The sequence below is a fragment of the Geospiza fortis genome, unplaced genomic scaffold (assembly GCF_000277835.1).
Source record: "Geospiza fortis unplaced genomic scaffold, GeoFor_1.0 scaffold111, whole genome shotgun sequence".
NCBI classification, from domain to species: domain Eukaryota; kingdom Metazoa; phylum Chordata; class Aves; order Passeriformes; family Thraupidae; genus Geospiza; species Geospiza fortis.
In genome coordinates, this window is record NW_005054321.1 from 5280871 (window position 1) to 5307171 (window position 26301).

Sequence of the window (26301 nt, forward strand, 5' to 3'; positions counted from 1 at the left end):
GGGGAGTGTAGGTGTGTGTGTGTGTGTGTGTGTGTGTGTGTGTGTGTGTGTGTGGCCTCAGTGAAGAGAGGGGTACATCGGGGTGTCGCGCGGTCTCGGTGGCCAGAGGGAGATGTGAGGTCCTCGCTCGGCTTGTGCAGGTGTCAAACAGCCGGGTCGGGTGTCCCTTATGCCACCCCCGAGCGGGGCAGCCGGACCGCGACAGGCGCCCTCGGAGCTTTGTGCAGCCCCGTGTTTCAGCAGAGAATTGTTTGCTGCAAGTGGCTCATGGAAAAGAAAACCTCATGAAATTTTGATTGCCTGGATTTAATGGGCCTCTGATAGCAAAGAGGAGGTATTGTATCGAGTTGAGAGGAGGTTCTTGTTCCAAAGTCTTACACTGCTGTAAAGCAGATGCTGTTAAACAATTCCTGCTCTTGCACAGAGGAAGGGTGGAGAGGATGAGTAATTGCTGCAGGCCACGAGTAATGCAATTTCTTGAGTTTGAGATTCCAGGAGCAGTAAGAGGAGAATAAATGGTTATTTTTCTTTACCTGTCCAGCTGAGTGCCATGTTGTTGGCTTTGTGATTCAGGATAGAAAATATGCCAGTATTTATTGCATTATTTACTTTAATGTACCTTCTGGAATACCATTTTGTCTGCTTTATTATTAGTATAGTCCTTAATATTTTTGTCCTTTGAGCAAACACTTGGTTCCCTCTTTGGACATTTAATCAGTTCCAGACCCTGTCTCTGATATCAGGTGTTGCTTTTCTAATTCCTGATTCTGCAGTTTGTGTGCACCTTTCTTGTTTATCCCACATGTTCAGTAAAGAGATCCTTTTTGTCAAAGGATCTCTTTTTATATAAGCATCAATGAAGGAATCAGGAGAGGCAAGAGAAAAACCAAACAACCCAGATCTCTTGTTGCAGATGCAGAGTAGAAGAGTAATATGGGGAATATTGAGGGGATAGTTCTTGAAATAAGGCATCTGAAGCATGAACCAAAGTTCTCTTTTTATCTTCTTTCATGATAGTCAAGTAATGTGCTGTGCTTGTTCCTTAATCTTGTGACCCAGGATCACTTGATAGTTTAACTTCCGCAAAGCTGCAACTTGAGCTGGTTCTCCTTTTTTTTTTTTTTTCTTTTTTTTTGGTGTTAAAAGTTTCTTAGGTGCAGTAAATAAAGCTTCACATCATTCACTATGCTTGTTTGTACTACACTAATGCTGGGTAATTTCTCAAGGCTGAATGACACTGAATGCTTGGTAAATGTTTGATGCATCATGTCTGATTTGAAATCAGATGATCCCTTTTTATCAGAGTGGTACTAGAAAAAAATAATCTAAAAATGATTGCTTAAATATGCATCTTGTGTAAAGACCTATTTAGAGGTGTTTTTGAACATAGAGAGACTAAAGATACCGTTGTGTTGAACTGGGGGGCTCCCTGAGCAATGGCAACTGCCTGCATATGTTTCCTCGTAAGACACTTTGCAGTGGTTTAACTGCAAGGTGGGGGTTGTGCAAGTCAGTTAAAAGGCCTTTATGTTTTCAAGGGTCTTGGGAACTCCCAGAGGGAATATGAGAGGCAAGTTGTGCTCTACAGCATCCGCAACCAGCTGCGCTACCGGAATAACTTAGGTGAGTAAAGAAGCCAAGTAACTTCTGAGTCCTGCCCCACTCTTCTGTGTGGAAGCTTGTCTCTGCTGTAAAACTGCCAGAGCAAATCCAGTTCAAAGGTCCTTCCTTCCTTGAAAATAAATGCTTCTAAATAATAAAAGGATGAAAAATCCTGAATTTTGAGTCCATTTGACAACTTCTCTAGCAAGGCAGTCTTGAAGGTTACTGAGTTGGCAGGTGAAACTGAATTCCTACTGTAGTTCTGCTGCCATTTTCCTAGAAATTAAGAGAGGGTTTGGCTAGTTAAGCCTGTCACTAGGTTAGATGCAGACAGTTATCTTGACTCACAGGAGCTTTTGCCTGTGACTTGTTCGCAGACTTTCAGTTTAGTTCACATGGACTAAATCCATTTTTCTTCCCAAAGCACATAACAATTTCAGTAATTAAAAGATAATTTTCTACAAGCTGCATGAATTCTATCTCAATAGGCCACTTCCTGGTGACCTTTTAGATAAATCTGCTCCTTAAAGTCTCTGAGGCTACTTGTATCATGTGTAGAAATCCTTGGATGCTGAATTCCTTGCACCACTACTTTATTTTGCTTGTTGTTTTCTGTCAATTGCCATTATGCTGTTTTTAACCCTTTGTTGTAACACTTCTTTAAAAAGTTGAACATCATAGAACATTGTAGCTTTTTCTCCCTTTGTAGTTAAGCATGTCAAGAAAGATGAACGTAAATATTATGAAGATCTGTTAAAATACAGCCGAGATCATCTCATGTTGTACCCGTATCATTTGTCTGACATCATGGTGAAAGGTCTGAGGGTAACACCATTTTCCTATTACACAGGGATAATGGAGGTGAGTGCAGAACTGTGGTGGGGAGGGTGTTATTCTCCATCTGAAGGCATTGGTAATGGCCCAGTAATGCATATGAGGCAGTGTCAGGTAGTTTTTCTTTGGTTTTGTGTAGGCCTGCCAAGAAGTAAAGAAACAGTAAGGAAAGTTTGAGAACTGCTTTTACCTGCAGTGTTTTCCCTTCTGCCTCATTAGCCTTTCAAGAGCTGGACTTTTGTTATATGGGGCTGGGGTAGGACTCATTCTGAGACCAGACTTTCTCTTTTTATGTTTGAGATTTGTGAGTCTTCACTTAAAACTGTAGAAGAAATACCTCATTTCAACTGTATTGGAAACTTTTTGAGGCGCCTGAAGCAGATCTCTTTTTATGAGAACAAGGATGGTTCTGTTTTCTGTCAGCACTCTGGCAACCTTTTACTATTGTTGGATATTTGAACTGCTTTTATTTTATTTTGCATATAATGATAGCAGACATAATGGATTAGCTGTTTGTTTATTCTGTTATTACTGCTGGCAATTCTGTGTGCTGGTTTGTTTTTGTGGCGAGAGATACAGGATTTTGTTTGTTAGTCTTTCAAACCAACATTTTTCTTTGCAAAGCTTACATTAAACAGAGGTCTCACATTTTATGTATTCAACTTACTGTATAATGATTAATCAAGTAATTGTTAAGTTTGATAAGGTAACTGACTTTAATAGATCTGCTTTAATTTTATTTCATTCTTAAAGTAAAAGCAACAGGCAGATTTTGGACCTGCTTCTCTGAAACTATGACTTTCTTCTTGCAACTTAGATGTTTTATTTCTTTTTAAGGATATAATGAACAGTGAAAAAAGCTATGATTCTCTGCCCAACTTCACTGCTGCTGACTGTAAGTATTACCCAGATGAATTACTGCTTTCAGTGAGTGAGAAATAAGGAGCTTCTGAAGATGGATTTGGAGGCATTTGTTTGCTTAAATATGAGCATGTGAATGAAGGTGTAAAAACATTTAGATAGTGATATTAAGTGTGTGTGCTTCATATAGAGGTCTGTCAGTACAGACAGGACTGGAATTGGGCTGGTTTGAGAGCAGATAGGCATGGTACAAAACCTTGCTTGTGTCCTTGCTTGTCCATTCCTACTTGCCTGCATTTCCTGTTGATGTATATCAGCAACCTGAGCTGCTGGTCCTTTCCTAGTGTGCTTTTCTTGGCATGTGTTGGGCTGAAGGCTTTAGGAGGACACTGAGAGGCTGCTGACACTGCTGAATTGGCATCAGTGTGGATTGAGAAACCAGAAAAGAGAGGCAAGGGGATCTGGTGTTTTATGACACTCTGGATGTGCCAGATATTTTGTCTATTACAGCTGGGTATGGGATGAGTAGCTTAGGAAAGCAAAAACCTTGAATCTGGTGGAAGAGAACAGAATAAGATCAATAGCCTACTCAGAAGTCTTACAGAGCAAAATTTAGACTGATGGCACAGGGGTGTTATTAACCTGCCACTGAAATGTTTTCTATAGTTAACACATAATTCCTTGCCTTTGGTATGCATTCATCAAGTTTTTTTTTAAGGATAGTGTGTAGTCAGGTGAGGAGTAGCCTGCAGCTTTTGGAAACAGTTGGTTTTAGTTTTAGAAGGATATTCTCAGTTAATTATTAGTTAACCTTTGTGTAATGTTCATAGCAAGGAAACAGATGAAGAACTTTCCTCACCACCATTTTGCTTGTTGGAAATCTAGAGTTAGTCAGGAGTTTGAAGAAAGAGAAGGTTTTCCTGGTTTTTTTTTGATTTCTGCTGCCCCCCAGCAATTCTGTTATCTTAGCACAGCTTCAGATTAGTGACTGCAGTGTAATTGACTTAAATTTCCTTAATTACATTTTTTCATAAATGCTAGTGTTGAACTAGAAGTTGGAGTTACAGTTAATTCTGAGACAGAATATGGCTTAAAACTAATGAATAGTTTTTTGCTATCTGTTCGTCGTTCCTTAGTGGTTGAAGGCTAGAGATTATGGAATTAAATTTTGATTCAGTTTAATTCAACTATATCTTAATCATATTCCTTAGAAGATTAAGTGGCCTTTTGTGTCTCTCATTCTTAGAGTTCTAATCCAGTGCACGGCATGGGTTTTGTTAAAGGAAAGAAAAACTATCACTATTAATCTGAAGTTGTTGATGGGAGTGAAGGAGGAAGGGAGTTGGGTTATATACCTGCTACCCTGTGATTTGAGTGATAGGGTATTTTTTTTTTCCCTTAACCTGTACATAGTGAAAGAATGAGGATGGACTGGGGAATGAATTTAGCTCCTATAACTGTCCTTTTACTTTGGATAAGAGTAAATAAAAAGGTTATTTAAGAAGAAGGTCTAATTCTTTGAATAATGTTTAATATATCTTCAGCTGATCCTGTCTTAAGATACATAAAACCTTACTTATTTTTCAGGTCTAAGACTTCTTGGCATAGGAAGAAACCAGTATATTGATCTAATGAACCAATGCAGGTCTTCAAAAGTAAGTTTGTCTTTAATTTTCCCTCCCTTTCTTTTACCCTTCTGTCCCTCTACCCCATATTATTTCATAGGAAATTAAGAATGGAATAAGTTTGTTGCCCTGGTCAGTTTAATAGTGTGGCTAATTGAATGTGATGTAGTGTATTGTTAATTTTATTATGTTTCTTCAAGTTAATAAAGAGCTTTTTGGTTTAAAATTAAAGTAAAGGAAAAGGTATTAATTACTACTTTCAAATTTTTGTTAATCTTATAGTTTTGGAGCTGTACTTTATGGTACCAGATAACTAATGTCTCCTGGCCACTATAAGCAGGGAACAATGCTACTGATTCTGAAAGAATTAGTCCATGTTTCTGTGTGTGCCATTGAGATCACAGTTTATTCTGGAACAGTGATCCATCTAGGTGTGAATTTTTCTCTGTTTTTCTCTAAGGCAATGGCAGTGTGTTTTTCTCTAAGGCAATATAATGAGTGCACAGACATCCTTGGATGTGAACAGCCCACGTGGAAAGCACTCTGGTGGTTGATAGAAGTAGAGCCTTGGTTTGCAACAGTTCCTTCCTTTCTTCAGGGCAGTCAGAAGTGCTCTTGCACTATGGAGCTAAGTAGCTCCATAGTCCTTTAACTGAAAGTGAGCTTACCAAAATATGCAGCTGATAGTGAACCAAAAGTAATGACTGTGCAATGAAAGAGAAGCTATTTAGCTCTATAAATAAACACTGTCCTCCAGTTTTTTCTTTCATGGATTGATATTCACTGTATTTTTTTAGCTCTGTTCTTATTGAGAATGTTGTACTTTGTTCCTTACAGTAAATTAGATATGTTCCTAGATTGTGTTTTTGAAATCATGGAATTTCTTAAAAATACTCTGTTTCTATACTTGTGCTCTCTTACCTGTTCAAATTAGAAATGTCATGCATAGTTTAAATTTGGATGTGATCCTACTATGATGGAATAATGTGGATTTTAAGTAGCAACACCTAAAATATGGATTAGCTGATGGGAAGATTTAACAATATCAGATGGAAATATTTTTTTTCCTTTATATTTCCATGTGATCTGAGAGAAGAGGGAAACTTCTGCTAAGTGACAGTGCTAATAGCATGTGTGTCTCCAGTCTGTAAATATATTGTACTTAAAAATGGATGTTTATACAGATCAGTTTTTATAAAGGTAAATGAATGTCTGTGCATGTGAAGTGCTCTTTATTACTCTCTCAAATGGACTGTACCACTGCAGAAATTTTTCAGAAGGAAAACTGCCCATGATCTGTTGCCTGTGAAGCCTGTGGAGATCGCTATAGAAGCGTGGTGGGTCGTGCAGGCTGGGTACATCACTGAGGATGACATCAAGGTAGTGTAGTATGAATTGCATCTCTAAATCTAGGTGAATACTGATAGTCCCTGGAAGCAGGTGCTTGCTTTCATGTGAAATACACAAAGGTTGTGTTACAAATTTGCAGCAACTCTCTTATGAGTATCTTTGAGATTGTAACTAATGGAAATTGTTATGTTTCCTTTCACATGTTCTGCCCTCTCTCCCCTTTGTACTTTCTGCACTATGTACAGTGTAGAGGTGATTTTGTATCCACCAGTCTATGGTAACTTATGTGCATGATGATATGATTTGTAGGGAACAAGCAACAAAGTATGTTTTCTTAGATTTCATACTGAAGCCCTGACAGGTCAGCTTTGACTGAATCTTCAGCTTCACTGTAATTAGTATCAGAATGGCCGTGGATTTGATACATATTGCCTTGTTTCTTTTCTTTGTGTCTGCTTAGTTTTTCATTGTTTGCACGTAAAAAGCTTGTGAGATGAGTTACCGTTTCATCCTCATTCTGCTTTCTCACAGGTGGTTCTTTTACAGTCATTTGATCTGGATTTATTCTCTTCTCTAGAAGTTTTTTATTTAGATTAGAACATATTTAAAGCATTGATGGAATCTCTTTTTTGAAATATCTTAGGCTGCTCATATTTGGACATCCCAGCAGCCCAGGGTAGTTAATTTGAAGCCAGTTACTTTGATATTGTAATGGGCCTCTTTCTAGAATGATTCCAATTGTGTGGCTGAACACTGTTTGGAAGTTTTAAAGAACAAATCTTTTATACTGTGGAGTTCACTTGCCAAATTCTTGTGCAATTAATTTCCTTTCCTAGAGCATACATAATTTTGTGTGGGAACAAGCTAAAAAATGTAGAGACTTCGAACAGGAACTGCAGTAAATTCTTCAGTGTAAATATTTTGGCTAGGAACGTGGGTTACTCCCTGTACTCTTACATTACTTGTGACTGATTTGAGCCTTAAGTGTTTGGGAGTATTTTGAGTGGCATTAAGTTGCATAGACTCATTCGTACAAGAAACTAATATGATGTTTTTTAACCTAGATTTGTACTACATCAGAGAAGTCTGCTATTGATAAGATAATTGATTCAGGTCCTCAACTTGCTGGTTCCTTAGACTTCAATGTTGTTCACAGTAAGTTTTAATGAACATTTCTGATTTTAGATCTTGCTTAGTAAATTCTAGTAGTGTCTGGAAAATAGGAGAATTGATGTGTTTTAAGTTGTATCCTTGCTACCAAGTGTGTGACTTCTAGCCTGAGTAGCCAGACAAAGCCAGCATCCTCAGCTGGCAAAGCCAATTGAAGATAAAAACCCCACTTCTTCACAATACAGTGATGATAGTGAAAACTAAGTTAACATTTAGGCAGAGATTTGCTTATGTTTTTTAAATGGAATGCCTTTAATCTGGTCATTTTGCTGTGCTGTCCTGGAAGTACTTGCAGAGTTCCAAGTGTGCTGCATCAGGCTGCAAGTGAGGAACTCTGGCTTAGGGTGACACCTGGTTGGTATTAGGTGTGGTTTATTGATCTGTGCATTGCAAAGAAATATTCTACTGGGAAGGCCATTAGGAAAAATTACTTTAAAATCAGAATTTGCTGGTGGGGAAGTCTGCTTTATATCTTCAGTATTTTGAAAAATGCTTTTTTTCCAAAATGTTGTCCTTTTATTTAAAAAGGTTTGTATAACAAAGGATTTATTTACCTTGATGTGCCAATATCTGATGACAGCTGTATTGCAGGTAAGTAGATACTTCATGTTATTATACCTATGTTTTCTCAGTTTCCTTTCAATTGTGCTGTAATTCTCTGTCTTGAAAACTGCTTGTCTGTATACATGTTTGTGCCCAAACAAAACATTTGAGCTATGAAACTCTTCACTGACTAAATGTTTTTAATCCTATTAAAACATTGTTTTTATTGTATATAGCATTTATTTCAACTTGAATTCTTAGGTTGTATTGAATGCGTGTTTAGGTAAGATGAGATTCTTTTATGGGAGTCATGGCATGAACTAATAAGTACCCTCCTAAAAGTTTGTAATGAAAAGGAAGGATAGCATAGAGAATGGTAGTTACCTTACCAAACATACATGGGTTTTTGACTTCTTTCCAGACAGATGTAAGATTTTAAGAGATACCAGTTCTATTATTCATGGGTATTGTCACCTCAATTAGTCACAGACTGTGCCTGGGGACTGTGTAGGAGCTTAGACTAGAACAGCATGTGGGCTGCCCTTTGAGCAGCTTGTTATGCTGTGAGAGGTCTCAGGGGTTTCTGAATTCACTATAATCTGCAAAGGCATAAGTTGTTTGGAGCTTGGTCGTGCAAAAATACCTGGCATTGCTGTATAGAGATCATTTAACTGAAAGTCCTCTAAATACAAGAGACTTACTCCTTAGATAATTGCTCTGGAAGTCTCAGTTCTGGAGTGTGTGGGTGGTGTGGGTTTTTTCAGAAGAACACCCACACCTACTTTTTGTCCTACTCCAGTCACAGTTGTGATTTAATCTCCATCCACATTATAAAATCATTTTATGGGCTGTACACTGGAGATTTTCTGTAGTTGATGAGCTGGAAAATGCAAGGCTATGATGGAAGGTAGCATGGCTTTAGTTTCTGTAAGAAAACATGTTGACAAGCATTACTTTCTTAAGGAGTGGGGGAATTTGAAATACCTTATATACTGTCTTCAGATTTTTATTCTTTGTGCCTGAGAAGTTCTCAAAATTGCAAATGCCATGAAAACTAAAGTGTAAACTAATTTTTCTGTTTTAGTACAGTTTCAGTTCAATAAACTGAGTTACCAGATTGTAATTTTGAAAGTTAATCTTATTTCAGTGCCACCACTCGAAGGTTTTGTGATGAACAGAGTGCAAGGTGATTACTTTGAAACACTACTGTACAAGATATTTGTTTCAATAGATGAACATACTAATGTGGCAGAGGTAAGTGAAACTTGACCTGTGTCTGGGAGATAGGAACACTTGAAAATTGCCCCAAGTACACTGCTAGAAGTACTTAAAGCTGATTGATATACAGTGATTTTGTTTACACATACTGCCAGGATTAAGTTGCAGCCTGTAGCTTCTATAGTGCTTCAATCTTGAAGGGGTACCTTCAGTTCAGTGAAACAATTGGATTAGCTGGAATGAATTTATACAGAGTTGACTAAAGTAGGCTTTTATGTAAGTTAGAACTGGAACAAAGTCTGTTTTGCTAATGTGAAAAAAGTTCAAGTAATTTTTTCTTTGGCAGTGAAAGCACACAGGGTGTTGGCTTAAAATAGGAATGTAGCTTTTGCATAAGCATAGTTTGAGTATGAGAAATATGTTTTCATAAGGTCTTCTCAAAACTTGCTGAATACATATCTGAAAAATACCCATTAAATATATCCAGGATTTGTTTTCCTCGTTGCTTGTCTTCTAACATAAATGACTAACCTAAAATGATATATACAAGGTTAGCCTAGAAATTACAAAGTGGAAGATGGAAGAAATATGAGGCTACATGCTTTCAAGTGGGACAGTTATGAGGCTTCATGTTCTTTTTTTATAATCTTTGATGCAGACAAAATTGTTTCTACCAGTATAGACTGGGTTTAGAAGTAAGACCAATAAAAAGATGCCAAATCTCACAAATAGTGATTTCCTGCCCTGTTAATAGTGTATTGCTGACTGGTCTTCTTGTCTTTTTTTTTTTTTAAGCTGGCAAACGTGTTAGAGATTGACTTATCTTTAGTAAAGGTATGTATGTACAATGCATTTGTTTAACTGGATACAGAAAGTTCACTGTCTTGCAGCCTTGGTTTCCTAGAGCAGTTCCTTATTCTCTGTGTGTGTGTTCTGCAGAATGCTGTGTCCATGTACTGTCGGTTAGGCTTTGCTCATAAAAAAGGCCAAGTAATAAACCTGGATAATCTTCATCCATCATGGAAGAATGTTCCTTCTGTAAACAGACTGAAGTAAGTGTCTTTACTCTTTCTTAGGCTTATCTTTTCATTGAAGGGAAAACTTAGAACATCTGTTTTTAAAGCTATTGGTTGCTTTCTAAGACGTCTGGAATAACAAATCTCACTTGGCTTTCTAATGTGGATAATGACAAGAATAGATGATCCTCATGTTAATCTGAGGGTGAGGAATTGTAATTCAGCCTGTAAGTTCAGAGTGCTCTATTTGGTGCTGTTACTTAGTGCTGGCTTTTTGACCTTTAGGTACCTAGTTGCTCACATACCAGCAGATGAATGTACATTTGTTTTAGACTCCTGGGACCAGAAATAACAACTGTCAGTGTGCTATTACAGAGGCTGTGGCTCTTGGCACTGCTAGCAGTGAATATGTGCATAGAGTTTGCTTGTTTGCTGTCAGGACCCATTGCAGTTCTGTCAGTGACACTCTCACCTAAGTGTGCATCTATATCACTTCCCAGGCAAATGCTGTTAGTACCAGTCAACAGAGTTCTCCAGGTTGAAATGCCAAGTTGTATTCATTAAGAATTGTTAGGTGCTTTTAGTTCAATATCTGCTAAGCCATTTAAAACTACTGCTATGCCTGTTTTTAATGCTTTTTCAGACTGAGAGAACAGAGTGGATTAGATTTTTTTCCATTGAATTCTTCAACGATGGTGGTTTGATTTTAAAGATCTTTTCACAGTCTGATATTTCCAGCTCCCCAATAAGCCTTTCTGCTGAAACAGGACCCTGAGGGATACTAAACTTCACTGATTTAGGGCTTGGACATTGAAAGGCACGTGTTGGGTATGCCTGTGCATGGACTACTAGCACTGGAGGGCAGAGATACTTCTCTGGTGCTGCAGTGACTGATAGATGTGGATTTTAATTCACATTACTAGGAGTACTTTGGATCCTCAAAAGATGCTGCTTTCATGGGACAGTGGGGAAAACAGAAGTCCTATACAGGAAGCTGGGTCATCAGCCACAGATACAGATACCAACAGTCAAGATGATCCAGGTTAGCACTAAGAGTAAATTTTAATACATTAGGATCAATTATTTTTATATTTATAGAGTGGTGTAGGCTGTAAAGAGGTCTAGAAACAAGTGAAACACAGATTGTGTAGATCCTTTTGTCACATGGACTGCTCAGTGGGGGAGGTGGTGTCTACTTCTTGGTTTAAGATTCTTCAGCTAAATAACTTCTTTCTGAAGATGAGACTGATCTGTATTGTGGATATAAACTTGACACAAAGATACCAACTTCTGAATTAAGCTAATCAGTAGTTTAGTAGTAATAAGGGAATTTTGGTTTACTTTGTATAGTGATAACTAACTTTTTCCTTTTTTTTCTTATTAGATTTGATTAAACTTAATGGTACTATTTAAAAAAAAAAACAAATGTGATAATCTATTTCCTTTTTGTTTTCTATTAGCTGAAACAGCCAGTGTGAGCAGCCTGAACCTGTCCAGTGGACATACGAAGCGCATTGCCTTCCTGTTTGATTCTACTCTCACTGCCTTTTTAATGATGGGAAATCTCTCACCAGTATGTCCAAATGGTTTGATATAGTATGCCAAGAATAAATATGTAAAGCTTTAAATTACTTTGACATCAATATAATACTGCTTTATTTAAAAAAATAAATACTAAAAAAATCTTCTGTATTATTTGTTAAGTGGTAATTTTGCTTAGTACTACTTCTACTTGCTCATTCTGTTCTGAAAGAAGACAGTTTTGTTTTGTTGTTTCAGAACTTGAAAAGTCATGCAGTCACTATGTTTGAAGTTGGGAAACTATCAGATGAGAGTCTTGACAGCTTCTTGGTGGAGCTGGAAAAGGTAAACTGTTACATGTTTGACAAAATGCTTTTTCAGCACTTGAAGTGTTAAAGGGGCCAACTTCACCTTCTAAAGATAATTCTAGAAGGACAACTGTAGAATCATGTAGAAGTGCTATTAATTGCTGTATCATTTCATACCAGTCAGGATGACTGGACACTTCTGTCCTTTACCTAAAGAGTGAGTCATGGTTCTGATCTGTCTTTGTGTACTTTTTGACCATTCCACTAGCATGGCCAAGACCTACTTTTCATTTAATACTTGTTGTAGATCACCTTTGCATAAAACCTGCAGGGTTATTACTCAGTTACAAAGCTTTAGAATGCTAATTTGTTCATCTTTCCTTCAGTGTTGTTGATCCTTATGTGAACAACCTGCCAGTTTTATTTGTTTTGTTTCTTGTTCAGGTTCAAAGCACAGGGGAGGGGAAAGCAGCGATACTTTGACCATGCCCTTACACTGAGGAGCACAATCCTGTTCCTGTTTGTTTTGTTTCTTGTTTAGGTTCAGAGCACAGGGGAGGGGGAAGCACAGCGATACTTTGACCATGCCCTAACTCTGAGGAACACGATCCTGTTCCTGCGGCACAATAAAGACCTGGGCGCGCAGGCTGTACAGCCTGATCAACCAAACAATGGTACTGTCAGCACATCTGCAAATCCTAAATTGGTTCACTTACCTGCCATGGACTCAGCTTTCTGCCCTTGTTGCTCTTGTAGCAGTCAGTATCCTACTTGTTTAAAAATATTTTGAAATATTTTCATCATCCTTTGAGCCTGTGTTACTGGGTTTGCTTGTTGAATGACAGATTTTGGTTGCCAAGGCTTGCACTGAAGACCCAGAGCAACAGATTAAAGCATAATAAAGGCAAGGCAGGCTGAACTTGAGAGAGATTGTTTCAAATCACATGCTTCTGAAATGCATATAGAAGAGTCAGCTGTTCTGTCAAAGAAACATTTTTCAAACTATGAAAAAGAATGTATTCTTCTAATGGGGACAGTTTTTTAGATTTTTCTTTTAAAACTTAGATAATTTTCTCAGTATCTCCGTGTTTATTTCCTGTGTTCAGTTAGTTGATGAGGAACTAGTTCAGTGTCAGACAGCCCTGTATACCTAGAATTGCTAAAATTTTGTACAGATTTATTAAAATTAGCCCAATTGTTTAAAACTTCATTGTGGAAAATATTAATGGCTTAGCAGAGAATGGAAAATCTGAAGTCATAGTTTGTGTTTGTATGTTCCATTTTAAATTATAATCTAAGAATCTTGTGTTTTGAGCATAGGGTTCCCCTTGGACCTGTTACGATGTGAGAGTTTGCTTGGTTTGGATCCAGCTACCTGCAGCAGAGTTCTCAACAAAAATTACACTCTGCTGGTTTCCATGGCACCACTCACCAATGAAATTCGACCTATTAGCAGCTGTACACCCCAGGTAAAGAAAACTGTCAGATGTCCCCTTTTAAAGTGACAAAATTATTAACATGTAGAGTATCACTGTAATTAATCTAATTGAAAAATGGTAAGTTGAGGAAAAATGTGAATATTTAGTAAATTAACTCTATTTAACTTATTAACAGTTTTTCTGTTCAAGTTAGAGTCAGTGACAGATATTTTGTTCTTGAATTCAGATTCACAGAAAATACATTGCTGTTAGCTTTCTGTGAAGACTCTTGTGTCACTGGACCAAGTACCTAGAATATAGTTAGTGGAGAGTAATTAATTTGTATTTCAGATCTCAAAAACTGGATTTATATTTTTCTTAAATTGTATCTTCTTAAATTAAATCTGTATGAGTGATGGTTGCAATCTGAAGTTATTTATAATTTTTTGAATAATCTCTCTTCAGCATATTGGGCCTGCAATACCAGAAGTCAGTTCAGTTTGGTTCAAGCTGTATATATACCATATAACTGGACAAGGACCACCCTCCCTGTTGCTCTCTAAAGGAACACGTCTTCGAAAACTCCCCGATGTTTTTCAGGTAGTTTGTGTATGGATTTATTCTCCCTTCCTTCTCCGAGTGTTTCAAAGACATCCTGTATGCTTTTTAGAGAAAACAGGTGAAGTCAGAGGTACAATGCATTGTAGATGATGTTCCTTTTCTAGAAGCAAGTTTTGTGCAGCATCTTGATTTGTTTTATTTTGAAGTTCTGATAAAGGAATGCTACTTCTGTATCTCCCTTTGTCAGAATGTGACTCCAGTATATTTAATGCCACTCCTTTCAAGTTAAGTGTAAAATGTGACACTGCAGTCTTAGTAATTGAGATTTGTTAGCCCATCCACAGACAGTGTTAGAAAAATGTAGAAGAGCTGTGTGAAAAGATGGAGAGCTAGTGTATTGTGCTTTTTTCCTAGCATTGTGCAAGAAACATCTCTTCTACATACAATTCTGCCTGGTTTAGAAGATGGTTAACATGACCACTTCCAATTTGTCCAAATCTATGCTGGAGGCTTTGGAGTTATTTGCTGTAATTATTCCTACAATTTAAATGACATAATACTTTAATAAAGGTTGCATTAGGTTGGAAAAAAGGTCTTCCTAGCCCCATAGCCTGACTTGTAGCAGAGTCTGGAAGCAGGAAGAAGCAGCACATTATGTAATACTTCTTGTAAGATCTTTCCACTCTCCTGCATGTTCTGGTCTTGAACTCCCTGGCTGCATGTGATTCTCTGTACACAGTGACTGCAGAGCCAACAATTCCAGTCGCACTGATGAGTTGATTTCCTCAATTCATTGCATCCTGGAATCCACCTAACTTTTTATCATCCATACAGTGCTTTGGCAAGGAGTCCTACAAAACAGCACAGGTGATCAGCTTCTGCCTGAAAGATCTCAGATGCTACCTTCTCCCATTCTGTCTCTGAGATACTAGTAAAGACAAATGTAGCACCAAGGAGCACTGCTGGGTATTCTCTAGACAAATGTAGGTGGAAGTGGCCATGACAGCTTCTGAGCTTTCCTGAACCAAAAAATCTTTGCATCTATTGACTTTGCTTTGGAATGCTGTGGGCATTTAGCAGTGTTTGGGTCTTGCTGCTCACAATGGAATTTGTAAAATAGTATTGTTTAATTTTATAATTGCACAGAGGCCTCCAAAGTTTTCATCTCGCTTTTTTCATCGTGTAGATACATGAGGAACTAAATGTTTTAGAAAGGTTTGGAGACATTCAGAGAGGGAGTGCATTCTTTGGTGTACCTATATCAGCAGTCCTCTCTAGCACTAGGATTTGTAGATTCCCCTCAAACCTTTCATGTGTCCCTTCCCTTTATGATTTCAAAAGTTTTGTAGATTACCTGTATTTCTAAGATTTACTGTAAGATCTCATAGGATTAAGTGAATCAAGTCTTCTAGAGCAGAAAGCATTTTGTAAGGCCATTGGTGATGACCTTGATTCAAGCCCTAGTTTGTCTTTAGTTTAAACCAATTGTACATGTATGGATTGTGCATGTATGGATTCTTTACTTTCATTAGTAAAGAAGCATTCAGTGTGGTAGCCTTGGAAGACTTCAAAATACTGCATGAATTTCAGTGCGCTGACAGGACAGATTTTCTTGAACTAAATGTTCTCCCAGACTGGATATTTTTCTTTTCCTCTATGGGAATATGAGTGCTTCTCTCCTGCTGCTGTTCTGTAACATCATTTTCTTAGGGAATTGTCAAGATATTTCTAGAAGTCTTACGGAGTTGCAGTGGAATTCAATCTTGAAAACTGAGAAACTAGGAAGTTATTTGTGGTTTTGTCTTCCTGTTCCCCACCCTGTCCTTGATAGACATTTTGGGGATTGATTTATCTTTGTTCTTTGCTGATAGTGTTGGTTTATCCAGCTTATATTTTGCTTTTAAATTTATGTGGGATTATATTAATCTCCTATTTGCTAGAAGGGTGCTGCAATGGCCACATACCATTTCAGGATTTGGTGACAGATACTTCCCGTCAAAAATAGCATTTTAACTTTGAGGTTGGCAAACCTCAAGATCTCAAAGGTTACAAGAATACAAACACTGAGTGATCCTTGGTTATAAGTATAGCACTGTAGAGCTGTAATTACCTATAATAAGCCCCTTGTTGTAATGATATGCTAATGCCTAGCTCTAATACTTCACTTTATGTGTTTGGATAATTCATTACTACTACACACACTCTTAATTTCTCTCTTCCAGGGTTATGATCGTTTACTAATAACGTCCTGGGGTCACGACCCAGGAGTAGTTCCTACTTCAAATGTGCTCACAATGTTGAATGATGCTTTAACTCATTCTGCTGTTCTAATTCAGGTACAGAGTGCTCTATATAAATGATGAAAACCTGCTTAATTTTTTGAGTTAACCTGTTCTGTGATAGAGGATATTGCCAATGTAGAAGAGCTACACTTTTGCCAAGAGCTGAAAAATACATTTAACTTTTGTAGGCAGTGCTGCTGTGATTCAGTGATGGTTAAGACACAGGTTTTGAACTGAATTCACACTATGCATGTGTTATTGTATTATGGGCGCAAGCATAATGAGTTTTGGTAGCTAAAATAGGGGAGATAGTAAACTGGTATGAAAGTGAAGGGTCCACAAGGGTTTTAGACAGCAGTGACTGGTATTATGAGCTGTTATTTAACAAATACAGCTTTTCAGACTGCTTGGTATTTGGCTCTTAAAGTATGAACAAAACATGCTGTTTATCACAAGCAGAATTGGGTTTTTCTATTTGGAAGAATTAAAATTGTTTCCTCATCAATTTCTTTGGTTCAGCTGAACTCTCAGAATTCATCATTTAAATAAATAGATGTTTAATATTGTAATAAACATAAAATTACACGTTTCTCAAAGGCCAGCTTGTAAGTAGCCTGTGACTGCTGAAAAATGTTCTGCATGCAGGAGTGGGAAGTCCCTTTTGCTCCAGAAGTGCTCAGCCTTTAGAAAATATTTTTATAGCCAGTAGTTGGAGAGAAAAATTATTCCTCTTCAATGAAACTTAACCTCACTGTGTTTACCACATGCATTTTCAGGGCAAAGGTGGGATACTCCAGTTATTTCAGCTGAGCAAGATGTTTAATGTGTAAATACCTCTATTTGTTTCATCAGCTTGGGTGCTACTCCTTAAAAGGGAGCACAATTAGGACAAAGCTAAGCTGATGTGTATTTTTTCTGTTCCTAATATCATTTCTTGATGTTCAGGGTCATGGCATGCATGGAATGGGAGAAACAATGCACATACCTTTCCCTTTTGATGAAGCTGAGCAACAGGGAGGTAATGGATCATCTGTGTAATTTCTGCATTACATTAGACATCTGTTGCACATCACCTTGTGCAATAAGGTTGCAATAATCCTTTTCAAACAATTTTGTTGATCTTATGAGTCATATGAGAAAATGGAAAGTTTTAAATGATTGACAAGTCTGTTCTGAACTTAGACATACGACTTTTCCCTTTCTATCTTCTCTGACCTAATTAAAATGTGTTTTCTGGCTTCTCTTATCTCCTAACACAGATGTAAAGAATGTAAAGAACTAGTGTATTTATTAACTGCATAAGTAATTCTTCCATATATTATATTGAACATTTCTCAACTGTAAGACAGGTGAGGCCAAAACTGAACAAACTTACCTAGATTATTATCACCAGAAACCTACTATGGAGGTTTTTCCCTCAGGAAAAGCTTTGCTAGCAAAATCTGTTCCTTCAAAGTCTACCTAGCTCAACTGATTTTGAAAGGCAGGAATTAATAAGTTCTCATTACTCCTTGGTGAAAAGGAGAGAAGCTTGATAGTTGAGGCTATAACATCTCCAAGTGAGAGCAATCATAACAGTATGAATTTCCAGGTACAAAATCTAAAATTATTTAGGCTACCACTTAGAAAAGGCTGGGCCAAGTAGAAATAAAACTAACTTCCTAATTTAGTTTTTACTAGGTTCAAAATTTGTTACTATTATATTTGGATTCTCTGAAATGTCTGGTTTTTCATCTAGTATGAAGTTGGAAGAAACCCTGAAGTTAGAATCTCTCAAGTTTTGACATGAACAATTTGGTGTTGAAATTTCTTGTTAAGCTCTAATGCTGTATTCTAATTCTTCAGAATTTCAGCTATGTGAGGCATGCATCTTGCATTGCATCTGCCATAAAAGACTCTGGCACTGAAAGAGCTGGACACCTGATTCCTAGCTGAACCTTGCCATTTCTGCTGTCTGAATGTGTATGTGTAGGAGAGAGATCATCTTTTGTTTGTATTTTTCTTTCTCCTTGGCTTTCTTACTGTACTATAAAATACCTCTTCGTGCTTGGTGTTATCCCATATCTAACAATGTGATCACTAAGATGGAGCATTACAAGCAGGAAAAATCCAAATAAAAAACTTACCCTGGCCTAGAGAGGAACCACATGGTTATGGGGAGGCCTCTTTTGAAGTACAGTGGAATATGATTTGTTTCCTCCTTAGACTTCTCTCGTGTGAACATGGGCATTCATACAGCTTTAAAAATACTGAGAAACAAAGTGGACTTGCAGCATTTTTGTGGCTATGTCACAATGTTGAATCCTTCAAGTCAACATGCTAACAGAAAACTGAGTGATGCTTCTGATGGAAGAGGTTGGTTACCAGTAATTGTCTTTTTTATCTGTGTCCCCTTAATTTCACATACAGTCACTTGAGCAAAGGATTAAATTCTTTGATTTGTAACTCTACAAAATACTATCCAACACAGATAGGAACTAATTTTGAGTGTAAATCTATTGGTAGTAGGCTTACTTCCTAATTCTTCTTTAAGACTGGCTCAGAAATACCAAATACAGATTGATAAATGACTGAACTATAACAGTCAATAAAGGGAAGAAATACTCTTTTAAATATAGAAAATAAATGTTGGCATTTTTATATGCCAGAGCTTAAACTTTCATAAGTGCTGAGGATCCCTAAATAACTCTTCAGTCCAAAATGAGTTCAGCCCTATGTTTCTCCCTATCCCTTCTTCCAGTTTTATAGCTTTATAGTCCTTGGGTAAAGGTAACTAAACTTCTATTCATGTGCATGTTTATGTTTATTACTTTGCCTTTAGGAGAGACTGAACTGGCATCAGGATCTGATGTAAATGGGAGCACGGAATCATTTGAGATGGTAATAGAAGAACCCTCAATGGATTCTGCAGTCAAGCAAAGCCTTGAAGGTAAAAACGTGACAAATGGCTTGTACTAAATATTACCTTGTTTTTAAGGATGTGAATTCACTGTTTGATTATTCTCTGGGACAAGTCCAATGTGAAATTCCTCCTCAGATTCCCTTAAATATTTGAGCAGTTCATTAAATGAGCTGTCTTTAAAAAGCATGAGCTGTCTAGTGGATCCAAATCTAAGATTTTTGACCCCAGAATGAGCTTTATTGCTTTCTTTTTCTTACACATTGGTTATCTCTTGTTCTTTCTGTAGTACCCACAACTGAACTGGAATGGGTTCCCCTGGAATTATGCTTTGGCATTCCACTTTTCAGTTCTGAGTTGAATCAGAAAGTCTGCAGAAAAATTGCCACTCATGGATTATGTAGAAAAGAAAGGTGAGCTATAATTTATTGGTTGCAGGTTTAACAGATGGTGTGTCTGGAGCTTCTGCAGAAAGAGATACCTACAACTCAATGATACCTACAACCAAAACTGAGCTATGTTTATAGAGTAGCTAGTTCTGATGTGTAAGGGAGGTTTTTTGGCTCATAGATGTGTACAACTAATCTTCACTTGTGGTAAGATTAAGATTAGGCTTTTTTTTATAGTTTCTGTAAAGCAAAAATTAATTCTTTGTTGCAAACTGTCTGTAAGCAGATCAGGACAAGAGTAAATTGGGGTGCCATCCTACTCATATTCCTTTCCTAGCCTAGCACAGGCTTTTTTTCCTCCTCCTAACTGTTCTAGAATGGGGGAGGAGAGCTTGCTGGTAATGCTGTGATATAAAATGCATTTAGCTCTTATAGAAATTTTCTTTACTGTTGGCTTAGTCATGGCTTAGGATCCATCTATCTAATGCTTTTTACTGCAGCTTTTCTTTATGAAAGATTATTCTTTCAACAATGGGATTTTGGGGTTTGTCTGTTTTGTGAGGGGGTTGGTGGGGCTTTTTGTGGATTTTTTTGTGGCTTTTTTTTCCCCTAAGGCACAGTTCTGGAAATCAAAAGTAAGGCTGCTTGAAAAGAAGGCTTAAGGCTATTATTATAGTAGTTGACCTGCTTTTAGCAGTGTATCACTAGTAAACTTCTTAAAAGTCATGTTACCAGACTGTCCTGGTTAAGAATGAGTCTAGTATATTACTTTTATTATTACTACTATTTATTATTACTACTATTTATTATTATTACTTTTATTACTATTTATTACTTTTATTACAGTATTATCAAGCTTTATGTATGAAAGCTTTTGTCACATGATGTTAGATACTGCTGGAGTTATTTGTGAGCAAGTTATTACAGGGGTACTTCACTGGTAAAAAATTGTGTACCTTGACCATAGCTTATTTTCTTTTGTTTTTTACAGCCTTCAAAAACTTCTACATTCCAGTAGAAAGCTGTCTCTTCAGGTCCTTAATTTTGTTCATTCATTCCAGGTAAGGAGCAATAATCCAGATGTTAATTGTTCTGTGACCTATCATCCTTTCTGCCCTCTTACTTGCCTTCCTTGGGTGTATGAAAACATACACGGTTTGTTTTATTTGCCGTTTCTTTAAATGGTGACTGTATTAAGCACTCAAGAACTATTTGAAGGACAAAGGAAATACTTCCCTACTCAGCAAAGTTGTCCTTCACTCCTCCTGTTGTAACAGACCCTACTCTGCTGGTTATGTGGTGGCTGCTTGGATATGTTGGAGACACTTACTGCAAACCAGGGAGATGCTAAATTTATCTGCCTCTCAAATCAATGTTTCCATATAAAAAAGTAAAATATATTAACATGGATTTCATGCCAGTTACTTTTGTACTTGCCCCAGGATCCTCTAGACCTTAGTGTTCAATGAGTGTAAATATGTAAAACTACAGACTCTAGAAGGATTTTTTAGGAGTGTAGGTAGGAAATAGGAATCTTGTAGTAAGCAAAGAGGAATGTCAGGTCTGCAGCCTGCTCTAATTCTGCATGGAAGCAAGTCACGTATAACATGGAATCTGCTTAGGTGCTCTGTCTGTTTTCTCTAAAACTGTGTTTTCAGTAAGATAATGAATTTGCAGGTTACTTAACCAGGTAGTGTTATGGATGGTGTCATCCTGAAACTGTTTCCTGATGAGAATGTTAGTGATTCCCAGTAGGTTTGAAGCCCTGAAACCAACGGTCAATCTCAAGTGGCTCGTGTCCTAATGTGTTAGATGTTATCTCTGAGATACCCTTTCTAGATGATGTGCATAGAAAGGGGAAAAAAAGGTGCTGCTGCGAGTTTTAAGATGAGAAAACCAAACTTCTGGGAAATGATACCCCTCAGCATATGGTCAAGTAATTTCCTCCCAATATGTGTATCCATCTTAGCATGCTACAGGATAAACAGCAGTCTGATAGATGTCCTGAAGATTTTAGAGCCTTCCATTCATTTTTTCTAGGTCTTCAGTTTTAAGTCTCAAGCTTCTCTGAAGGTTTCTTGGAAACCAAATCTTTCATGCAAAGATGCAGCTGAGGCATCTGTATACTTACTTCATTTTGTTTATTCTGTTTTTACTTCCATAATTATTTGGTATTCACTGGATTATAGTAACACATTTCAGAAACTCAAAGTGTATTTGCAGATTAGATTAACCTGTCATATTCTTTGTTTTTAAGACACAGTTTTCTTTGTTTTGCTTTTAGGAAGGTATCTCAACACTGGATCAGCTCCATGATGCTGGTTCTTCAAGTTCACTTCTGCAGCCAATTTCTGCAGACATGGGTGTTCCTCTTCCTGCCAAGAATCTCATGTTCAAGGAAGGTGTATTGTCTGAATGGAATGGATGGGCCCCTTCCTCAGTTCTTTTCAACCACTCCTAGGGAACAGGTCAAATAGAGGTTCTTGTGCATTGATCACTAAATGCCTTTCTTCTATTATGGTTAATTCCTAGTGCCAACCACTAAGTGTATGCTGCTGCTGCAGCATAACCCGTGTAAAAATAGTGTTACAAAATGTGTTGTGTTGCAGTACTGGGGAAGTACTTAAACTGTCTAGAACTTGTTACTCATTACTGCATATCTTGCTGCAACAGAGAGCTTTTTAGCTGTCAGCACTATTTTTATCTTGAGACAATCTTTCTTTTATAACTAAACATGCCCTTTCTAGGCTTTCTGATGATTGTAAATTTCTATGCTGTCACCACAAAATTGCAATAGTAGTTTTCTATGTTCGTTACTCAGACATAAATTCTGTTTAGTTTTGTACTGTATTACTGAAAATTTTTCTGTATAAAGGTAAGAGATTTGGCTCTTCCTCTGAGAGCTCAGTGATACCAACTGATTAAATAAAGATATCATGATGATATGGGGCATTAAGGATTGTTGAATTCTGTAGTTCAGCTTAATGGGGGGGCCTTGACAAATCAGTACAATGGAAGGAGGAGGCTGAGTTAGTGCAGACTCAATGTCCTGCTGATGACCTAAGGCCACTTTGAAGATGAGTGGTGCACTTCCATCTCTGTCAGGTGGAGGTAGGGAAGTGTGGAAGATCTGAGGTGGTTATCTCTGTTTGCAGAGTTGTTAATGATAATGGATTCACCCTCCTCTTTGTATGAAACCAGGAGTGTCTGAAATTTGATCCCACTGGGAGATTTTGGCTGTAATTTGAAGCTGGTGATGATTCCTGTGGGAAATTCCTGTTGTCATAAAGTGAGTTTAAAGTAGATAACTAGTTCTGTCCTGTTGATTAATGTTTGAAAGAACAGAGCTCTTGATTTTTCACATCAGTTGTTAGCAAAGGAAGATAACAGCAGAGGATGTGAAGACAGAAAATTCAGTGAATCTGTGTTCCTTGAACTATTAGCTGTTGATCATGAAAAAAATTAACAGTAAGCTTTTTCATCTAAAATCATGTTCTGGCTCTATTTGTAGAGGATGACTGTATGTAGCATGACTTTACTTTGTTTTTATTAGGTATTAACAACTTTTTGCCAGCTTAAAAAAGTCTGTTCCGTCAAGCACACAAAGAGGACAAGCAACGTAGTTTGTTAACACTTCTCTGCTAGCTCCCTTCTTTACTAGAACTGCCTTGTTTTAAATAGTCATAACTAAAAATGAGACTTAATCATCCTGTCATTACTATCCTGCAATACACAGTGGATCAAGGATCTGTGGCACCGATGGTGCTGAACAGCAGCAAGGTGAAAAATGGCAACATTTGGGTTTGTATCCTGTCCTGCATTAAAAAAGCATGTCAAAAGCTTGAAGAGGACAAATGTACAAATGTATAGGATAATGCAGTGACTTAATTTACAACTGTGAAGATCCCATTCTTTTTCACTGGCTTTGTGTACATTCCTGAAGTGTAAACAGAGGAATTGTGCTCTAAGAAACTGGAAATCTGTAGTACTTCAGTTTGCTCAGTGCTGCTTTCTTATATCAGTTTTGTTCTGGAATTTTACCAGCAACAGCTGAACTTAGCATTCTGCATATATCACAGTTACATCATCCATATAAAGTTGATAATTTACACTACTGTGACCTTTTGTACTGGACATACATACTCTCTATAGCGGTTTTTAAGTTGCCTTATTTCCTCCAAAGTAAATTGAAGGGGAATTGGATGTCAATCTGCTATAAATGGCTGAAAAAACCTTTACTGTGAGAACTGTTACATGGAGATGAAGCCAAGACCTGGCACTGTAGAGGAATTCAGCAGTAGTGATGGCTTACACTTCCAGGGCTGTATATGTTACTTTAAGTGCTGCTGTGAGCTGCAGTAGGTGAGTTAGTTTGCTGTATTGTATTAAATTTTGCCATGCACTATCCATACTAGTATGTAAAGTGATGATAGTGCAAGTTGTATGAAAGTTTGAAAATAGATGAAAACTTACTGTTCTCACTGCATATTCTTCAGTGTTGCTAAGTGAAGGATATTATCCTTTGTTACTAGGTTGTCTAAAGTAAAGTTTCTCAGTAAAAGTAGTCTGCTCCTCAGAGTTGGTTAATACCCATAAATCTTACCGTTAATGGTGAGAATTCCAGATGTGTTGCAGTTTGTTAGAACTCAATCCACTCTTACTTAGGGGCTTCAACATTAGTTTAGGAGCTTAAATATTCAAATCTGCATATCTGAAGTTTACTGAATAAATTGTAACCAAAGAAGTCTGTTGAAATTCCTGAAACTCTATTACAGCAATAGTGATTGGGATGGTCAAGAGGCTTCAAACTATGTGACTTTTGTTTTAAATATGGTGTAAAAACCCAACAGGTCTCAAAGATCTTAATACCAAAAGAATCTATTTTATATTGTATTGCTAATAAAGACAAATTAAATAAATTTCTTTTCTTCAGGTAGTTTTATTGACTGGGGAGAAAAATCACATGCATTACACATTGTAAAGCTGTTTTAAGTTTCTGTTTCAGTAAGATTTTTATCTTGAAGAAGACAGTTTGGCTTTGTGCTCTGGCACAACCCAAGTAGTATTGAAGCTAGATGGATATCCCTGAAGATGTTCAGGAGCCAGCTAAGAAGTGTGTTATGTTTGTTTTCAGTTTTTGATCATGATTTATTGCACTTTTTTCCTTCATTGTTCTCAGATTTTCCCTTACTTTCTTGTTCAGTGTTTCAAATGGTTTGTATTTTGGAAGTTTTAAGTACAACTGTAACTGAATACAGTTGTGCTGTTCTAGTGTGACATTGTTAATATTATCCATTGAATTGTACAAAGTCTGTGTTCAATTAAATTATTGACACATGTAACAAATGTTTACAAATAAACTGTGGTGTAGGTCAAACCATGTGCAGAATCCTTCTCATGCAGCAGTTTTCTTCTTGGGCACAGAGTCATGTCCCTTTGTCACTGTAGTGCTCAAGCCCACCAAATGTCATTCAGCATCTTTCCCCAGTACACCCGCAGTTCTGAAGAGATGCGGTTTCCCCAGTGCAAAGCCTCTGTTCTGGTGTCATCTTTCCCAGGGTATGTACTTGTTCTTCCCCTTCTCCTCAGAGGTTGAGAGCATTGTGCATGCATCTCCTCCAGTCACACCTAAACCTGTAGTTTTGGATGCTGGGTATTTGAAGATATTTGTGCCTTACCTGTTTGCTTTGGCTAAAGACATTTTTGACTAGGAACTTGAAAGAAATTAGACAAAAATCGTTTATGTGAGGTGATGTAGGCCAAGGATTAATTTTAGCAGTGTAACTGCAATGAATCTGATGTCAATGTGAAAAATACAGACCTAGATGATGAAAGAAATCAAATAATCTTCAAATAATCTCCCTGTGTTTAAACCTTCCTTTATTCTAGCCTGGATTTTCTTGAGAATGTGTATCTAACTACCTTTTAATATGTTTTTCCTCTTCACCATTTGTTCCACTTGATCACTCCCAATGTGTGTCTCTCTTTGTATTTTTGATAGACCTCAAGGCTCCTTTTGGACCACAAAGAAATGCATCTGGTTTTATTGTGCAGCACTTGAAGCTAATGTTAATCCTTCCCTCAATTCCCTGGAACAAAGCCAAGCTTCTTAATGCTTCTTGGAAATGGCTTTGGGGGACTTTGATAATCAAGATTGCTTTCTTAGGAACTACTTGGTACAAAAAATACCTTTTGGAAATGGTCCTCCTGGTGAGGGCAGGCTGGGGCTGGGCAGGGTGTAGGAATGGCCTGGAGACATGAAGTCCTTGAGGGTCTGCAGTGAGGTGCTGAGCTCAGGATTCTTCCAGGTACACACAGAGCTGAGTGAGTGAGATGGCACAATGGCCTTGGGCTGTGCCAGAGTCTCTGCCCTCAGCTGCACAGGTGTCAGGGCTTGGGGCAGCACACCCCTCCTCCTGTGCACACCCTTGTCCTTGATCCTGCAAAGCTGCATTGAAGTGAATTAAAAGTATCACCCTGAACAGGGTGATGGTAGCATTGGTTTGTGACAGCTTTAATATATTATTATATTCCACTGGGAAAAAAAATGGAACTGAGAAGAAACTAATGGTAATGAGGGGGAAGTAAGAATAGTCTAGAAAAAGTGTTGGGAGAAGGGGGAAAACGTCTTTCTGACTTATGTCCTAGAGCTTGCTCTTAACAGAATAAAGAAGTGGAAATGCATCTCTTAATTACCAATGTTC

The 26301-nt window shown here is 37.5% G+C and overlaps 1 protein-coding gene across 2 annotated transcripts in view; it reads left to right on the forward strand.

Moving 5' to 3' along the window:
* Positions 1-24986, forward strand: part of FAM91A1 (family with sequence similarity 91 member A1) — a 25595-nt gene extending 609 nt beyond the window's left edge. Inside the window, exons 2-24 of one of the 2 annotated variants that reach the window (XM_031056729.1) lie at positions 1539-1623; positions 2312-2463; positions 3274-3331; positions 4885-4952; positions 6189-6302; positions 7337-7427; positions 7971-8033; positions 9133-9239; positions 9999-10037; positions 10143-10255; positions 11143-11261; positions 11680-11792; positions 11999-12085; positions 12590-12722; positions 13369-13517; positions 13932-14066; positions 16250-16363; positions 17255-17327; positions 18515-18664; positions 19131-19238; positions 19498-19621; positions 20589-20658; positions 21882-24986. In XM_031056729.1, the coding sequence (XP_030912589.1) occupies positions 2380-2463; positions 3274-3331; positions 4885-4952; positions 6189-6302; positions 7337-7427; positions 7971-8033; positions 9133-9239; positions 9999-10037; positions 10143-10255; positions 11143-11261; positions 11680-11792; positions 11999-12085; positions 12590-12722; positions 13369-13517; positions 13932-14066; positions 16250-16363; positions 17255-17327; positions 18515-18664; positions 19131-19238; positions 19498-19621; positions 20589-20658; positions 21882-22058 (2289 nt within the window). In that variant the 5' untranslated portion in view covers positions 1539-1623; positions 2312-2379 and the 3' untranslated portion in view covers positions 22059-24986. The remainder of the gene's footprint in view (positions 1-1538; positions 1624-2311; positions 2464-3273; positions 3332-4884; positions 4953-6188; positions 6303-7336; positions 7428-7970; positions 8034-9132; positions 9240-9998; positions 10038-10142; positions 10256-11142; positions 11262-11679; positions 11793-11998; positions 12086-12589; positions 12723-13368; positions 13518-13931; positions 14067-16249; positions 16364-17254; positions 17328-18514; positions 18665-19130; positions 19239-19497; positions 19622-20588; positions 20659-21881) is intronic. The other variant, XM_031056730.1, reaches the window with a different exon arrangement.
* The last annotated feature ends 1315 nt before the right edge of the window (positions 24987-26301 follow it).